This window comes from Enoplosus armatus, chromosome 21, assembly GCF_043641665.1.
Source record: "Enoplosus armatus isolate fEnoArm2 chromosome 21, fEnoArm2.hap1, whole genome shotgun sequence".
NCBI lineage: Eukaryota > Metazoa > Chordata > Actinopteri > Centrarchiformes > Enoplosidae > Enoplosus > Enoplosus armatus.
In genome coordinates this window covers 8,418,761-8,438,255 of record NC_092200.1, presented here as the reverse complement: position 1 = coordinate 8,438,255, position 19,495 = coordinate 8,418,761, and the positions used below count along the sequence as shown (strand labels likewise).

Sequence of the window (19,495 nt, the reverse complement as noted above, 5' to 3'; positions counted from 1 at the left end):
TACAGCTGTGCTTGGTCACACTTTCGCGCAGGACGTGCCTGTGTCGGGGGGGTGAACACCGTTATCTTTCCTCCACTGTCCCTCTCTTCCTGAGCTGTGACTTCACCGGCAACACAAGTGGCTGCAGTTGCAATTAAGGAACCACGCCTGTTGCTCTCTAAGTCTCTGTATTGCACTACTTCTACTACCCTTCCCCGGAGCAAGAGAGCAGTCCCAAGAGCCGCTCGTCCAGACAACTTGATATTCACTGGATTTTTTTCTTCATTATTTTATTATCGCGAGATCGTACATTACGACCCTCCAGTGTTGATCCTGACCACTGCTCTCGGGCTGGGAGGTAACAGTCCAGCCGGTCACCCGCACTCTGTCCGGGAACACGCTCTACAACAGCAATGGAGTACCTCAAGTTTTGTTTTGTGTTTTCATGCTGGCTGAAGTTTGCATATTCTGTCTACTCTACTGAAACACCTCAAGCTCCTGCGCCTATTCCCAAAGGTAAGCAGCGATAAAAAACTTCTTCTCCTTCTTATTGTCGCCCCGAACTCAAACACGCCTGATGCACTCATAATGCACGAAGTCGCGTCATATTTTATTGCTTTTTTCCCCTTTGATCGACATGCTGCATTTCAGATGTAATTGTGCAAATAGGGAAGATGTAATTTACATGATGTAACTGTACAGGAGGTGCAGGTTGCATGCCTGTGTGTGTGGGGATCTGGGTATGTACAGCGCTACATATGTTGCAGCGTAAAATTACAGTGCTTGACACAAAAGAACCGTCTGCGGCTTCTCACAATCCTGCTTTTATTTCATGTTGTTTGGTTGCGTGCCGCCAGGCTTTTATACACAGACGACAGCCTGTAAAATGCCAGTGCGAGAAATAACTCACCAATTGGAGGCGAGTCTTGATGGTTTGCACTTAGACTTGAAAGCAAGAACAATCGTGCAGGTTTTAGCTGTGATTTAGCATGGATCAGAATGCACAAAGAAATCAATTAGTAGTTGATTTTAATAGCAATTATGTGCTTGAGAAACAGAGCCGCGGTTGTAGACCTGTTTTAACTGAGGCTCATGGAGCAGAGCCAAGTGCAACCTGTTCGAGTGCTCAGCTGTTGAGACAACCTACATACTGTATGTATGTTTATGCTCCCCAAAGCACCCCCGATGTGTCACAGTTTTATTGACTTGTTTGAGAACCCCTCCCCTGTTAGCATGTTGCTGTGGCTAAATTGCTCTAAATTGCCCTAAAATCATTTCAGTTAAACACAGCTCTTTTCACAGTCACAGGGCATCTTGTAAAAACCTGCAAACAACAACATAAGTGGGGACATATGGTTTTTTTACACCAGAGTTGGTGTTATAAGTACTGTGGGCTTATGTTTAAGTGAAGTCTGGAAATCTGGTACTTTTCTAATGATGCATTATGCTGGGGGAGGCAGGGAACAACAGCTGCCTTCAGTCTCCACAGGCTTGTTTTGTCCTCTGGTCTGGACTAACTGGGTGTCTGTCACACAGTAGCCACATTTACTTTAAGAGGGTTAAAATGTTTGTTTATGAAAGAATCGTCAGTGCATCTGGGAGGAATCATAGAATGAGGTAAAGGTGGTACTTGTTGGGAGGCACATACTAAATCTACTGATATTTAGGCCAATTAGCAATTGGAATGGAAGCTTTCATACTTTATATGACCATTTAATGACGTTAACATGTGATGATATTAGTATTTTAGTGGGTTTAATTTTGTTCATGCTACTTAGTTCTATTCCCCCATATTTATCCAGGTGCCATATTTAAATTTTGATTTGAAAAAAAAGATTTTTATATTATGCCACTTTGCTGCAATAAAAGTAGAAACACCTTTTTTTTAAAGAACAGTAGAGGCATTTCAGATTCAAATGGATTTGATTTCTGTAGGAAAAAGGGTGGGCCATAAAACACAATATTCATGTAATAAACCCTTAGTTGACTTTATTCAATTTTCCCCTTTTTTCATAGCCAAAGGAACATCATGCACAGATGTTTCGGCATATAACTTCCTCAGTGTGCAAAATAACAAAATGTGATCGAGACGGTTTTGCAGTTTCTTTGTGTGAAATCATTCTTTAACTACTAAAGAAGTTTTGATGCACTAAACAAGGCACTGGCGAGTAATTCAACTGACTCAATTAAACGTTTGTGCAGTATAACTCTATGAATAGTTTGCAGCCCCTAAACATATTAGGCAATTACACATTATATGCCAAAGTTTAATATGTAGTGGAGACGTTTAGTTTTTGCAATAATTAGTTTCTCTCATTTTTCTAATCCAAATAGGAACCATTTGTTTTTAACTGAAACAAAAAGATAAAACCAGTGTTCAGCCCTTTTGGGGCCTGCCAGGGTCGTAACGTCAGACACACTTGTGCATTACACTTATTATATGATGTGTTAACAGAGTGGAATATCAACTTGATGACTCATGTTTTTCCCCAAAGTTCTCGGGTAAACTGTTTTCTTTCCCTTTCTTTCCTAAAGAAAGAGGCATGCCCAGTGTTGTGGTAAAAAGTGAAGCAAATGACTGATGACTTGGTAGTGTCATGTTGGGTCTTGGCCAGCTGGGCCTGAATATTCGTCTTTAGAGGAAGGTCAGATGACGTGTTGTCCACCACGTCAAGAGCAACACGTTGTGCGTACAGTTTTACAGTGACTTTCCTTTTAGGTGGGGCAAGATGCTGGTCGTCATAGTGACGGGGTAATACAAAGCAGTTAGGAAAGAACCAACAAAAAGGCTACAGAAAAAATATTTATATATTTATTTAAATATATATATGGTTCAGACTTCTTCAAACAGATTCTGTTACCTCTCCACCAAATCTTCTGTAAGAGCACAACGCCTCGCCATCGGTTGTAGCACAGACGCGAACAGTGCAGTTCAGTGGTGAAAAGGGACAGTGGAAGAAGTAGGAATGCAGAGCTCTGCCCATGTCTCACCTATGCGCACCTGGCTGGTCGCTGTGAACAGCGGACGTGGCTGTTGGTTTGTTGGTTTTGGAAAGTTACAAAAACTGGGCGGCGTAGACCCCCACTGTCCAGCCACCTGAAAGGAGCCTTTCACTTATTTTTGACTGACTGTGTGAACAGCACTTCTGACAGAGTAGATCTTGGATTTAACATGTAGTTCTTGTGGTGTGAGTCTAAACCACTGTATATCTGTGCATGACTCTTTTGTTCAACTGACTGTCAATCCAAGGCCAAATAGTTTGCTACAACACACAAAACCCTCATTCAAACAATTGTTTTTTAATCAATTTTGTTATGAGTGATTGGTTTCAGAGTCATTTCACAATGTTGGTGTCCCAATAAGTAAAACAGACAAGTTTCAGTAAACCATCGCAACTATTCACCTCCTTAGTTATTCTAATGAAACAATGTTTCTCCAGTGTTTTCAGTGTCCTTAGCCTAACTGCTTGGTAATCTATGAAGTTTGAACATGACTGTGCCCCTATCTGTAAAAGCTTAGGTGATCTAAAGGAAATCTGTTTTAATATCAACAGTATTTTACAGAGATGTTGACATAATTTACTTAGAACAACCTTTGAATTCCTGACAGTTACTAGGATATATTTCTTGGTGAGTGAGTGTGTGTGTGGGAAAGATAAACGCCGTTACTCACTATGATCTGGTCTGCTCCACTGTCCCATGGAATAGGCGTCTTTAGATTAGACCTTTCCCAGACATCACTGACGTGTCAGCCGGGAGCATTTTATAGAGAAGAAAAGGAAACTCCACCTAAAATTGTCCGAGCCTTATACACAGTATAATAGCGTTCTCTATTGCCTGAAATTCCAGTCTAACAAACTAACAAACCCCGTTGGCAGGCCAAGCCTGCAATCATGTCTTAGAACATTGTCACTGTATCACCACAAGGTTGGTTCGGTGCCTCCTTTTCAGCCAAATATGCATTGTGTTGTCTGCTTTTTCACTCAGTCTCTTTTTTTCTCGGCTGTCTGAGGCTATAAAATAGATAAGAACAGGATATCAAGCTGACAGTTCCCATGATGCACAGTCTTCCTCTTGAGCAGTACTGAAAACAGATGACATTTCAGCTATGTTGTCAGGACTATGGTTATACTACAAATATCCCATTGTTCTACCTAGTAGGTCATTTAAATGATGACTGTCTGAAAGTGGGAATTGAGCAGCTGTTGATCTTTGGCAAGAGCTATGTTAGCTGAATCGTGTCTTGATACAGCTGACTGGGTGTTCTGTTGAAAGAGCCACTTAATGTTCAAACTTGCAGAACTTTGTTTTAAATTGTCATTAGTAGTTATCAAGATATTAAAGATACTGAGGCTGCAATATTTACTGTAACAAGTGTGATATAGGTTTTAAAATGAGAGAAAATGAGACCATAGCACTAAAAAAATCTGTGTACAATTGTCAGAAGTAGGCAGGACAAAGTTGCATTTTTTTACTGGGAAACGTTCCCTTGGTCGACTCACAACACTGGAGAGAAAACAACAACAAGACATTTACTTTTATGGAAATGTTCTCTGTTATTGCTTTAAGTAATTGATACACTAACAACATATATTCCAGTAGCAAAATTTCAAAGTACAGCCTTTCTTCTGTCTGTTTATTAGCCTGCGATCTCACTTTTTATTTACTTATCACTTGAGTCTGTTAAAATAAATCAGCTAGCTGAGCCAAACCATGCACTTTGCGAGCAGCTCACTGCTTATCTTTAAAGCATTTTCAATTCAGTTTCCATGCAGAGAAACTGGAGCTGTTTCAAGGTAACAGCATGTGGTTGTGCATTAATATTCTCATAGCAGCAAAATACAATAGCTCATATCATAAAGTTTGGTTCTGCTTTCCATTTACAGCACAAAAATAAACTAACAAATTGATTAAAGCACAGTTTAAACTGAAATTGTTAACCTCTAAGTGCATTATGTTGGATTAAACTATGTGTGTGTTCCTGTCAACAATGAAGGATTTAAAGCTCTACAGAGACACCGGACTGTGGCCAACACAGGACATGATTGTCCTTACTGTAATTGTTACCACTGACAAGAGCACTGCATGACACAAACCAGATGAAATTAGTTGTTATTGTGGGATAAAATAAATAAGCTATTCTTGATTCAAAATGATGTGTGACAAGACTACAGAATTGTTTCCTGGCCCAATGCTGGTGACATCATGCCACATCCTAAGGCTGAAGTGCCTGTGGTTTAACACATGTAAATGAAAACAGCCTTTTTCTGTGGAAGCACTACATCACTCTTGTACTATGGAAATGGTGTGTTTTATCAATTGTGGTAACTTCACTAGAAAATAAACTATTTCAGTTGTGGACAGCTAAAATAATGTCCGACTAACTAACCTGAGTGCATCAGGTTTTCTAGTCTCTTGTGTATCCATCCCTCTAATTTGGTGACTACAGCTAATTACAAACACATGGAGCACTCACCTAGGTAGCAACAATGGTATTTCTTTTTTTTAAGGCGAAAAGGAATGTCTGCATGTCTAAGGGCTCCTGGCTTTTGATGTCAAACGTGCTACCTTTGTGCCAAAGCTGCCTGTGGTTACATTAAAATCTAATGCATTCTAAAGCTGGAAAACCTTTAAAAGTAACTGTAGGTTGAGTAGCGTGCTTCTATCTTTAGCTGAAGGCTGAGAATGAATGTATGGCAGAGTTATATATGTGAGGACTTAACAGTTAAAGAAATGTATTGGTCTAAACAGAGAGATGAATTGATTTTTGTGTCTATTTATCTTGGTCTGTGTCCGACCATTACTGTAACTTTCCGAAAAACCGACAATCCGACATTCATATTCACTTCACACAGTGATTAACCAGCTGTGCTGAGGTAAGAAAGGAGCCAGGGTTTGAACTACTCTCCCCAGCTTTCTTCATTCTTTACACAACTATTTCTGTAACTTTTCATGTGTTGAACCAAGTGCAACACTATGAATTCCTTCCAGGAGAGACTGTCTGAAAATGTGGGTCATTGTCCCCATATTTAAATGATATCGTGTCTCTCCCCAGCTTCGAGTGTGGCCATTCAGGAAGAGGTATAAACACATTTGATTTCCAACGTGGTTGGACAACATAGTACGAACTAAAGCTTGTCTAGCATAACCCATCCCTTAGACCTTAAAGCGGCTATGATTTATATTTTTATAAGAATATATCAAATGGCAATGTGAAAACAATGTGACAATGTTAAAGGTTTTGCTCGTAGTGATGAATCTACAGGGAATTATCACCGAGTCTGCATCTCCCCTCGACTTTACAGAGGTTCATAGAGAGTTTCGGCTCATTGTTTTGCTGTCCGGCCTGCAGCTTTACTGTTTTGGTTCACTGTAACTGTTCTCATAGCATTGTTTTCAGCCGCTGCAGGAAGCTGTTCTCAGCAGAAAAGCTCTAAAAACCAACCACACTATCGCACGGCAGGCAGACACAGTTAGTAGCTTGTGAACATAGTGGAGCATTTAGCAGCTAAAGAGCCAGATATTTCCCTCAGGAGTCGAAAAAGAATATTCGCCAGGTGGCAAGAAACACGACTCCAAATGAATGATAATGAAGTAATAAGCAGCTGTTTGCTAACTTGTTCACCATATCAACTTAAAGGGGATGATATGTCACGATTGTGCTCACAACCTGTTTCCACTGCCCCCATTTGTCCAAAAAAAACCTCTTATTGGAGCAATGACCAATAGCAGTAGCCATGTCTTAATGTGTATTCTTTTTCAATAAAGGGAACATTTAATCCAAGTAATGAAACACTTTTTGATCATAAACTACCAGAGTAGTGCCAGAGTTATAGTAACCTTTACAGCAGACAAGAACATGACACTTGCCCTTTCATTTTTTGCAAGATGGATTTAAACGACACAGAGAAATGTTATGCAGGTCCCTGTGGACAGAGATAAGCTCTGTTTCTGCTCTGACTTCCATCAGGGGAAATAGACTGAGCCTGTTCAGTGTCCAAAATATGGATTGTGGGTGTGTTTTTGCTTACAAGCTGATGGTGGTGAAACATTAGGCCACTGACTTATTTGCATTTTCATTTCCTGGGGTATTACTGTACCTTTCATATACTTGGGACCTGGCTGACAAGTCTGTCTCCATGCATATTACCCACTAAGGTGGCCAAACAATTTTGACTTCAACATAACATAACATAACATAACATAACCCTAACCCTGGACCTCTTTGCAACCATGTGCTTTTGTCAACCGTGCATTACATACCACCAGAATACGTGTCCAATGTTGTTTTTTTCAATACATTTCTTCTTCTGCATTTCCACAACATTCCCTTTTAGAGAAAGCTTTTGCCAGGATGGTAAAGGTGTGTGTTACCTTTAGTAAAGCAATGAGGGGTTTCAGCTGTACAACCTGGCACATCACTGCTGAAATTTTGGCACAGCTCAAAGGCCAAGGCCCATCCATGAAAAGTAAATGCCTGGGAGACTGTTACACGTTTAAACGATTTAAACGACCACTCTCCATGTATCCTGATATTGATGTCTAATATCATTATTTCAGGTGCAGGAAAAGAACATAGAGACAGACTTGAGTTAAAGTTAAATTCACATTTCATATGATGAGGGCTGGCTTTTCTGCCGTCCTCAGGAATGCTCTTTAGGTTCAGGAATGGCACATTGGGTTGCACTCAAAAAAGCAGAATTAAGCATCACTTTGCAGTCCTTTGCCTGAAAGTCAGACGCAGGTCTGATTTGGCTGCAAGCAAATAAAGGCATGCTCAGTCAAATAGATGAAAGAACAAAGGAATGTGGGCTATTAACTGAACTACTTGCACTTTCCTTTGCCTGACGCTTTCCGGATAATTTTGGTTAACTTTTAGGTTAGGTTTTAGGTAACAGTGCTTATTTACTTGGATGACCAAAATAGAAAGAACAGTTGTTTGTGTTCACTGGCCAGGAGTGTCTAGTCAAAGAGGAAAGATCCTGTTATTCTCATGTTCAAGGCCAGGGCACATTCCCATGATACCCCTTTCCGTTCTGCAAGAAATGCTTACTTAAGCTCAGCCCCAGCCAGTGAGTCAGAACTTTTGCTCGTCGAAGTGTGAAAGTTTACCTAGACGGCTGAGCCCCATGTGGTACAGAGAAAGAGTGAGAGGGAAAGACCACTTGGCGTCCATGCCTTTCTTGGAGAGGAGTTACAGCAGCTCTGTATGAGCTACATTCCTCTCCTCCTGTGGGCTGTTCTTACAGGGCTGACATGGGAGTGTGATGTGTTTACTCTGACTAAACACTCATCCTCCAAAATCACGGCTGTCTAAAAACTCCTCTCCTTTTGAGTTGCCATCTGTCTCTCAGCTGTGCTTCATTATTAGTGTGATTATGGTGTATTAAAAAAACACATTGAAGGACTGGACAATTGGCCCAGGATTCAATTTTGTACGTAGATTGGCAGGTAGATGTGTACTTCTGTTGTCCTTAAACAATTATTGTTTTCTCTCCTCGGGGACTAATTTGAACAATGAAGCAATATGTGACAAGCCATACTTACAAAGAAAGTAATATATGGTCTGAATGTTGCACAAAAAGAGAAAATATGTACAGATGATGTGCCTTTTCCAGATATTGTGACCAATTGATTGACCCATGACATGTTGATTAACTGTAGACTCCTCATCCACTTTGTTATATTATGTTGTACAATCAATCTTCTATGTCATTTTCAGACAACATCTGTATAAGATGACTGAATAAGACTGGGATTACTTTTACCTGTGGTGAACAGGGTCTTTTGGAGCAGGAAACACACCTAATTTTAGCTGTGCAACGACATAAAGTACGGGTTTAGTATAATATCGATATATTAACACTTTAAGTGTGCAAGGTTGGCCACTTTGTGATCCATAGTTAGATGTGTGATTTAACAATCTTGCTTTAAACATTGTGCCAAACTGATTACAAGAGAATTACCAAGTAAGTGATGGAAATCCCCAAATCTGGGTTTAAAGCTGCAGTTTGACTTCCCCCAATTTAACATAGTATAAAATAGACAAATGGCCTTGGCTTGGCATATTATCAGCAGATCATTATTCTTCCTGAGGCACTTTGTGTTGTATTTGGAGACAATATTATAATATCCAGCCAAGGTTTCCAGCCATAGTTCACATGAGGCCACTGTGAATCCTAAAGGATTTTTTTTCCACCAGGGATTGTGTATGGAAAAGTCATGTGAATGAAAAGTGTTTGAATAACAAGTTTAATGTAGGAAATAAAAGTGTCCATCTCATCTCTTTTAACAATCAAAGGACGTTTGCGTCCCCAGGCTGTACTTAACCGGGAGCTGGCTTGTTGTGATGCACTCATGTGGCCAGCATGTTTACGACAGGAGTGTGTGGTTCCATAAGGTCAGGGCAAAGTCACAGAGGGGTAATTGGTGTGAGCTGTCAGCCTATTTCCCCCTGATGGGAAATGTCTCCCTGACATCACAGGCAAGTCAGTGTTTTTGTTTTCAATATGTGTGCTACAGCACAGGAAAAAGCACAGCCCTTAATAGTTTAGTGTTTAGGAAATTAAAATGGATAAGTCATATTAACTGAATAGAGCAGGGATCACAACATGCAGCTCACCACTGGCTTTCATTGCACAAATACTAACGAAACTACTGGTTATGAAGTCACATTTTATGGGACCAGACAAATAAATTGAATTTGTTGCAAAGAGAAATACAAAACATGTGTCCTGGCTGTAATCGCAGCATCATGAAATAGAGAATTTTCATGGAGGTTTCCAAATATAGCCAAGAAATCCCGGCAGAAAATACTTGCGCCAGTATACTCTGTCAGAGCTGCTTGTCGGACGGTTAAATAGCTTCGGTACCCTCCTCCCAACTATTTGTGGCACTTGAATGAATGGCTTCCAGGAGAGACTTTACGAAAGTGTGCGCCATTTTCCCCATATTTAAACAATATCAATAAATATATCAATAGTTTTGCCCAAGATTTGCTTCACACAGCAAAAAGGAGAAAAAGGAGATATAAAGTTTGATTCATAGCACATCTTTTGCCAAAGGAATTGGTCTTCATTGCATTTAGCATACCTGACATGGGCTTCAACATTGCCACCATTATAGTTTGTAGTAGGAAATGAGAAGCATGTAAACCTCTTCTGTAACCATAAAAATCACTAGTTTTACAGAGCTGCATGGGAAATGTGTTTCCCAAATGTGGGAGACACCATCCCCTCTCTGCACTGTGCCTCTTCACCTTCAAGCCAAGAACAAGAACAGGGACACACCTGTGGCTCGTAATAGGCATCCCCTCCCTCTGTGCGGTGCTTAGTTTGAAACTCACATAGTTCTGCCCAGTTCTTTGCAATACGTCATCTCGTGCTATTAGGTTAGAGGCAGACGGGGAACTATTTCCAACCTGTAACAGAACCTCTGTGTCAGAGGAGCACTGGAATGGCTATTAGAGCGATGACAGGGCCACAGGCTAGACTGCGATGAGAGAATGGCTAAGTCACATTGACAGGAAATAGATGGAAAAGAGCTGTGAGGAGGCTGCTTGTAATGTACTTGAGTGTGGATGAGTGGGTGGGAGGCAGGTGGTGGACAAATAATGCTTTAGAGTGAGACCTAGGCTTTTGTAAGTCCTCAGGCTTTGCTAAGTTTACTTCTCCGGTGTAGAAATAAAGTACAAATACAGCCGATGTCAGGAATCTGTCCAACTTTTCATCATCCACAGAGCACAGATTGTCTGGTACGTTGTATATATAATTTTTGATTCTGATTGTTTATATCCCTATCACAACATTCACCTTCCATGGCAACCACAGTTGTATGACCACTCTTTTGGATGAAAAGTGACATCACCACATATCTTTTTTTATAGCTTGAATCTTTATTTGCATGGTGAGATTTGCTGTGCAGTAAACAAGACAAATAATAATAATAGCCACAAAAATGAAACAATGAAGACCTGTAAATCCTGTATTCTGCTCGCTCTTTAACTGTGTTCTGGGACACAGTGCACTTTATAGGGCCTTCATATGTTCTCTTTTACTCTTCCAATCCTACTTGCCAATGTCCAATAAATCATTTACAAGGGTTCAGTGGAACGTAGTGCTGTGTATTAAACTGAAGGCAGATTGACTCTCGAAACATGAAAAGGAGGATTAGTATTGAAGTGGTCTTATGAAACCATATTAAAGTGTCATTCACTTTTTGTTGGCCTGACTCGATACTACTAGCACAGAACAATGCTTTGCAGAATAGCAATAATAAAGTTTGATTAAACAGATATGGAGATTCAGGGTACTTCCTTCCTCACAAGCACAGACTGCTTTCTAAACAATGCCACCCCCAGTTGGTTTTCAAACATAATAGAGCTAGCTTAGTGGGTTTAGTCTGCCTCTCTGTAGCTTCACATGAGGCTATAGTGCTAATTTGTATTTGGTCTAACCCTTCCTAAAACCTCAGACTTCAGCACTCACGGCCACTGGAAATGTCCTGGAGGTTTGTGGGAGTTCCTTTAACCCAAGAAGAGAGAAATTATTGAGTCCATATTTAAAAATATGCTTCTGTTTTTGAATCAAATCAAAACTACAGTAGATGTACCTAATTTGAGATGTAGGTTTAGAGTGCTAAACCAAATAGTTACCAGTTTGTTGACATAGGTCTGAGGTTTACAAGGAACATTCACAGAAGTGGGAATCTCAATACTTATATAGCATCAAAGATTCTGTGGATATCCTTCAATAGAAAACAAGATTTTGCAATAAAAAGCTCGAAATTCACAACTCAAAATGTCACAATTTTCAGCTACAGGAGTATATCCCCACATCCCTTGTTGGCAAAAACTATGTGATGACTTTATAAGTCCCATAAGTAAGACTGTGGAAATTTGAATTTGTTTTCTTTCTTTTTCAGAAAAACTGCTCGTCCTAACTGTTGCAACAGAGGAAACAGATGGCTTCCTCCGCTTTATGCAGTCTGCAAACTATTTCAACTACACTGTGAAGGTAAGATTGTCTTCTCATATTCTAAAATGATGTCCATAAATGTGCAGTTTCTCCCAGCTAACGATGCTACACTCACACACTCAGCAGCCAGATGTAAACATACATAAACATACACTTGATTGATTAGGCCTGTTAAAGGGAACAATGAAGTGCAGCAAGCTGCAAAAACATCCATCTTAAAGGGACTCTCCTCAATGTGGGTCCAGAATTCCCTTCTGTGGCTGCAATCAGCAGTAAAACAAACATTGTTTTGTGACCCAAAGCTCAGAGTTAGCGCACCGCCTGTATTTACGTGGTCCCCTGCCTCTCTATGCGATCCTTCTGCACCTGTTTGTATTCTATCTCCTGCAGACACATGCTTGCTAGCCTTTTTGGGCCCTTACTCAAGATGATTCTTGCGAGAGACCTTTCTAAATTAGAGTTAATGTTGTGAATTTTCTGTTATTCTTTGCTTGGTACACTCATCTCTGTGCAGCTAAACTAAATTAGTAAACAAAGAATAACAGGGACAATTTGACTGCAACTTAGGTGTTACCTCCTGTGCTGCAGGAAACTCTGGCCATGTGGATTATCAGTATGAGGCTGCCTTAAACTCCAAGGCTCACATTCTTATCTACATCTGCATCTACAGCTGTGTGCTTTTTTCAACACAGCTGTGTTACAAACCAGTGAAATTGTGTGTTAGTGTATTCTGGCAGCACTTAAACACAACAGTTTATAAACATGTGCCATATTGGGTGAAAAAAATGGCAGTAGGGTTTCCCTACTTTCTAAGGCAGCATCTTTAATCCATTTTCTTGAATCAAGTGTAATTTTCTTGAAGTTAGTCGACCCATCTTACACTGTCCTATTTTAGGAATGTTCTTGGAAATTTCTGGCACATTGGAAGACGAGTGAAACATTTCCTCCCACTGGCAGAACTCCTAACTGGGGTTGAGACATTAAAAAAAAAATGAAAGACTGAAAAATGAGTGAAGACTTTTACAGTGCTGCTGGGCTGCCTTCTGCTGAAGTTTGGTGTCAAGCCAGTTCATGTTGGGCTCTACAACTTGTGCTTCATGTGTTCTGACTCAGGTGTTGGGAATGGGAGAAGCATGGAAGGGTGGCGACGTGGGCCGCTCTATCGGTGGAGGGCAAAAAGTCAGACTACTGAAGGAGGCCATGGAGGCTCTGGCTGACCAGGAGGATCTTGTTGTCCTTTCTGTGGATAGGTATGTTGACAAAGACATTTTTTGGCTTTTTTTGTTTTATTCAGCTTTACATGACAGTATGATTTTACCATTTTCATGGTAAATTTAGACCAATGCTACCTTTCCTTTGCGCTCTGACTTTTCTAAATGATTCTGATTCAGTTTTTGTTGATTCAGTAGTAAAACACATATCTCAAAACCTAAATTAATTATTGCTCAGTGATCCCGTGCAGATGGATTGTTTGAATATTGACCGAGAGTGACATTGCCAAGAGATATATTACTATAATACTGTAGAGAAGTCAAGCTCCTCATTCTGATTCCTTGTGTTTTCAACCAACAAATAGGAAAGAAAGATCAAATTGTGATTTTTTTGCTCGCTTATGTGTTGCTTTTCTTAGAAATGTTCAGCTTCCACCCAAACATCCGTTTGATCGAGCTTTGTTCTGATTCAGCTTTGATTTGAAATATAAAACATATCCATAACAAGAAAGGGATGCAAAACACCTTTAATTGCCGTGCAGATGTATGAATTAAAAATTAAACTAATTTTCACAATCACAGACTGTAATAATTGCTCTGAAAGCACTGCCTCCTCAGTGAGAGGTGTCTCTGCACATTTGTGTGGCACTAAACCGCCCTCCACTCATTCATGTAAAGACATTATTATAGAGCATTGCCAAATATACGAGGAGAGTAATTTTCACATGCAGGTAGCTGAATTATGAGTTTTCAAGGCCGATGGAAAGTTTTACTGAGTTAATGTGTGTGGTTTAGAATAATAACAGCTTTGCAGGCCATATTTCCTCAAATAGAGCAGAAGATGATGATACTTACTGCACCATGTCACATGAATAATGTCCGCTATAATTGCTATGCCAAGTTGTCACACCCTTGAAACAGGTAATTGGAATACTTTTTTTTCTTTTAGAGGAAATGATTGTAGTGTAAGAAACTGCATCTGCATAGAAGATTATGAGGCATTCAAATGTGTTATAATCCTGCTGGACCATCTTGGCCATTTTGACAGTTTCTGCTTCTCATTCAGTCACAGCATTTACAGTGAAATTGAAATCCATTCACTGCGTCGTCGAGCTTCTGAGTGTGTGTTCCCAAAATGAAAAGAAAATGATTGCATGTAATTCAAAAAGCCATATACCTTAAATGGAGACCACAATTGCCATTCACAGCCAGAACGTTTTGCGTGAGTTGGCTAGTCGCTCTATGCACATTGTCATGTGTATACTGATGACATTTGGGCTTTGCAATGGGGAATGTAACCAGTTAAGGAGGTTACCATATTTCTAAACACCACATACACTAGTACAGTTAAAACCACTACATCAAGAGTTAAAAACCACTAATGATCTCACACAGTATTTTAGTGTTAAGTTGTGCTCTAAAACCAAGTCAGAGTCATACTGTAGTTTGTACCTTTTAGTTCTGTTGTAAAACAGACCTATTTTTCCTCAGAAGGCTGGTTAGTCTTATTTATTTTAATATCATTCATTTTTTAAACATTTTCATGAATGTTTTGTGATGGACTGCGCGTCATTTTATACTGCAGCTTTAACGATGATCGATGACTTAACAAGGGACAGAGGGTACTTGAATGAACATGTGTCAGCCAGATGTGGATACTGTAGAGCTCTTTCACTTTTCCTACCACCTTATATGAACTGGTATGTACATAGAACAGGATTTTTTGGACAAAATTTTAGAAGTCAGTAGTCACATCTAGAACAGGGTGTTTTATAGTCAGTGACTCTGTGGAAATGGAAATGAATTGACTCTTTTACTGTTATGACCTCACACCTCAAAGTAAATTCACCAGAAATATTAGGAGTTTCCACGTCCTAAAATATCTGCCCTTTGAATGATAGCATACTTTTAAACAAGTCACCACCAGCCCATGTACAGGGTTAGGCACAGAGCTCTATAGGCCCTGCATGAATCAGCACAGTTGTGTGTGTTAACGTCTGGCAAAGCAGGTCTCTTTTGGAAATATCTCACAGTACAATCCAGAAATGCTTGCCTGTACAAATGCCCACTCATGAAGAATGTCCACTGTTTACATTTAGATTTCTATCTATCTCAAGCAAGTAGAAGCCCAGGTTATGCGTCAGATTCAAGATAAAATTTACTTGTTTCAGAAAACTGTCAGACTGCACCTAAAGGGAAAAACAATGATACTGATCTGTTGTATTTCATCTTCACTCCTCCCTTTTAGCTATGATCTTATCTTTGCTGGGGGTCCAGAGGAGATTCTCAGGAAGTTCCAGCAAGCCAATCACAAAGTGCTTTTTGCTGCAGAGGGACTGATATGGCCAGATAAGCGACTAGCTGACAAGTACCCCTCAATCCGCAGCGGCAAACGCTACCTCAACTCTGGAGGTGGGTTCCAAAAAATTGAAATGTTTCGACCTGTTGAATCCTCTCCCCTCATGGCTGACATCATGCTGTGTTAACACTTTGTTCGGATTATGCAAAGGTGTCTCTACTCAACTATCAGGTGACAAAAAGTAGATGTTGAAGTGTCACCCTTGACATATTGCTGCATCTCTTTAAAGAGGAACAATATATTATTTACGCTGTACACATAATGACATAGATTCTTGTTGGCATATGATCATAATACCAACAAAACATATACTGTGGGTACGAACAAATTCTGTGGCCCCTACCTAAACGTGATGAAATAGGCAAGATTCTGAGGTCTATTACACATGTTGACCCACGACTTGCATTTTATTCACGCTAAACACACATATATGCAACCTGAGGTCTATTTTCTTTCGTTTTACATGCAGAACCTACACTCAGTAGTGTGCCTGAATAGACACAGATGGACTGAAGCTGCTGCTGCGGCTCATGCTACACCTCTTGTGTCGACATGGTGTATCCCTCACACTACCCTGACCCCCAAGTTTGACCCTAAGCCTACTCTGACCCCATGTTTAATCCTAACCCTAAATGACACTATGTCTAACATTAACCTGAAGATTAACCATAACCTATACCCTCATCTGTACTGAATGAATAATAAATGAAAACAACTTGCATTTTCAAGATAATATTAAGATTAGTGACACAATGGTTGTTGCTTCACAAACTAAAAGTTGTTAAAATAACCATTTTATTCATGTTATGTACATAGGCATTTTATGTTGGGGTAGATTGATGTTTGAGTAACCTGGTTGTAAACCCATAACTTCCATGGGTGCGCATGGGTTTACTCATTCCACCATCAGCTGTCGAACTTTGAAGACTTGCAGGCCTAGTTGGAATTCAGGGGGCTAAGCAGCAGCAGACGTCAAGGAAGGGCAACAGACTGGTGTTAGTTTTAAAATATAAAACCGCAGGACTTTTATTATTATCTCTTTCGGTAAAATGGAAGTATATTTTCCCTGTGAAATGGCTCCTTGAGGTATTTCCTGTCCGAGGACAGGAGGTGACAGAAGCCCATTCAAGTGAATAATAACTGCATACTTTGTTCCTTTTCAATCCTTTTTTACAGCTAGAACTTTTTAGTGAGACACTTTTGCATAGGCAGGCATCTACATTACATATGAAGATGTTTCTATGCATAATGTGACATAAATGTGCAGACATTTTAAACAGAAACAGTAACAGTATGTCCTCATATGTCCGCATAATCCACAGGGCATGGCCAGCTGCATCCCGTCAGTTCTTCAGGACATTGAATTGCTACTTTCCCTGTGGTCATCAGTCTGGTCTGACCTCCCATATTGGAGCCTAGTTGCCTCAGACTGATCAGAGACTGTTTTTAGCATTCATTGTCATTGACATGACATGTGGATTTGTCTTGGCCCCCAGAATGTGCCACAGTTTGTATAAAATTGTATAAAATTGCAGGTTTTGTTTGTGCTCCTATGGCTACTGCCCAGATGACCATTTGGGAAGGTTTTACAGCATCTACAGCAGACACACACTACTGTGTCACAGAGAGTACAGTGTTTTCAGGGATGGAATCAAGATACAGTAGGGTTGTGTTTGTGTGTGGCGGTGTGTGTTTATTTAAGTATATTAAATCTACTCACTAACAAAACTAATAATAGTTGAAACTAGGGACCTGAAACAAATGGGGGATTTAGCAAAACAGTTTTCTTAAATGTAACAATCTGTCAAAATAGACACATGATAAAAAGTTAGATTGTTTCATGTTACATGCTTTCTTTCTTGCAACTTTGCAGTCAGAATATTGTGAACTGTGTTTTCCAGCAGAGCAGTGCAAATTTTTCCAAAAGGATTGGGTCAAAAAGGCAAGCACTTCCAAGCACTTTCCAGGATCTGTTGATTTTAAAGCCATCATTTTGTGGATAAGCTACCGAAAATATGATTTGCATTGAATGTCATGATATCCTTTTTCTTGTTCCTGCCATTTCGATTATGTCATGTCTATCCATCAACTTGTTTACAGTGTCTAAGGCTTTTTTTTAAATGATGGGATGCAAAGCGGTGCACACCAGCAACATAGCCAAACCCTACAATCTGTTACTGTGGTCAGTGTCCTTGAGCAAGAGCAGGAAAAAGCAGACACAGGGGAAAACTCGAGTAGAGATCGCCATGAGAATGTACATTTAGAGAGGATGTGATATACTAGCACACACAGTGAGTTGTGGGACAGTTATAACATATAGATTACAGCCTTCCACTGCCCATTATTGCACTCCTTTCTGTCTACAGACTGTGGGAAGTCCCTGCCCATTTCTTGTGTGGTTGGATTTTTGCCCAAAATCATACTTTGTGTAAGGCGTTCAGGCGAAGTCTTTAGACCAAGGAGCCAGCAGATACAGTATCACCGACAGTTTGCCAGTTGTATATGACCGCAGGATATGAGTTTCATGCTGTATTTTACTTGCAGGTATAATCGGCTACGCCCCATACATAAACAGAATTGTTTCACAGTGGAACCTCCATGACAATGATGATGACCAGCTCTTCTACACTAAAATATATGTGGACCCTTTACAGCGAGTAGGTATCTTGTGTCAACTTCGACACTTAATGTGAAAATATATCCGTAGAAAACATATCTTAGATAGTTAAAATACTCATGTTTCCATGTCTTTCAGGAAACTCTCAACATGACTTTGGACCACAAGTGCCAGATTTTCCAGAACCTGAATGGGGCAGTTGGTGAGAAATCACAGAAACTGAATTCCACTATTCAATTTCCTGCTAATCTGTATATTATTTGTCCAATATTTTAAACTCAGTTATTTAAAACCCCAGTTTTATGCTCGCACGAGTAAGTGAAAAAATGAAAACGTGGGCATTAAATAACTTTTGCTGCACTAACTTATACCAACTGTAGCTCCCACACTCTGTGAAAGATTATTTTCAGAGAACTTGCAGGCTTGGCAATTTACCCTGTAAGTTATAAACCTTCACAGCTCTTGCCCATGTGGTAAGTCGATTTTCATAACCTGGCCTGAAATGTCTCTTGTTTCTCTTTTTGGCAGATGAAGTGCTCCTCAAGTTTGGAACAGACCGCGTAAGAGTTAGAAACACAGTGTACGACTCTCTGCCAGTGGTTGTCCATGGCAACGGAAACACCAAAGTGAGTAAGAAGTTCTGCCCTGGGGCACATCTAACATAGAGTACTTATGGCACAGCATAGATACTTTTAAGTTAATTATTCTCATCAAGGACACTTGCTTTGGGTTTAATTATTGAACTCTTCTTTCCCATTTGCAGACGAGCCTTTTAGTTTTTTATGCAACTAACATTAATTACCAAAGATTGCATTGGAGTGCATACATTCCCACACACTCAGGATATATACACAGTGTTCCTATGATGCTTGCCAGTAACCCTGGCCATAAAAGGCAGCTCATTATTCAGTGGAGGGGAGAGGTCTGGCCAAAACTAGGCTATAATTCTACTGTCCATGTGTCCCCCATTTTCTTTTTGCCATCGCTCTCTGTATATAAGAGTGACAGGCTCAGCAAGCTGAAGAGCAGGATGATCCGTATGATACCATCATCATTCTGTGGTGGTTTTTTCTGGTCTTCCCCCCCCCCCCCATCTCCTCACAAGTCTCGCTCCACCACCAGCCGCCTGTCTCTGGTCTTCCTTGGTAATGAACCAAAGCCATCAAACTGTTGAGTCATTCTTCCCAGAGGCCTCAACATCTGGAGGAGAAGCTCTAAATGGTAGATCACAGAAGTCTTGTCCTAGCAGTGGTTTCTACTGTTGGAGCTGCTGAGTTGGATCTTTGACAATTAGTTCTTTATTATTTTCCGGTTAGTTCAATCCTGTTACAAATACATGATCACAATGTTAATG

General features: G+C 40.1%; 1 protein-coding gene across 1 annotated transcript in view; it reads left to right on the top strand.

Annotated features, from left to right (window-relative positions):
• Positions 1–392: 392 nt before the first annotated feature.
• The window catches only part of plod2 (procollagen-lysine, 2-oxoglutarate 5-dioxygenase 2), a 30,743-nt gene continuing 11,640 nt past the window's right edge, over positions 393–19,495 (top strand). Inside the window, exons 1-7 of the mRNA XM_070927848.1 lie at positions 393–495; positions 11,902–11,993; positions 13,068–13,204; positions 15,414–15,577; positions 18,069–18,181; positions 18,280–18,343; positions 18,670–18,767. Of these exons, the coding sequence (XP_070783949.1) occupies positions 393–495; positions 11,902–11,993; positions 13,068–13,204; positions 15,414–15,577; positions 18,069–18,181; positions 18,280–18,343; positions 18,670–18,767 (771 nt within the window). The remainder of the gene's footprint in view (positions 496–11,901; positions 11,994–13,067; positions 13,205–15,413; positions 15,578–18,068; positions 18,182–18,279; positions 18,344–18,669; positions 18,768–19,495) is intronic.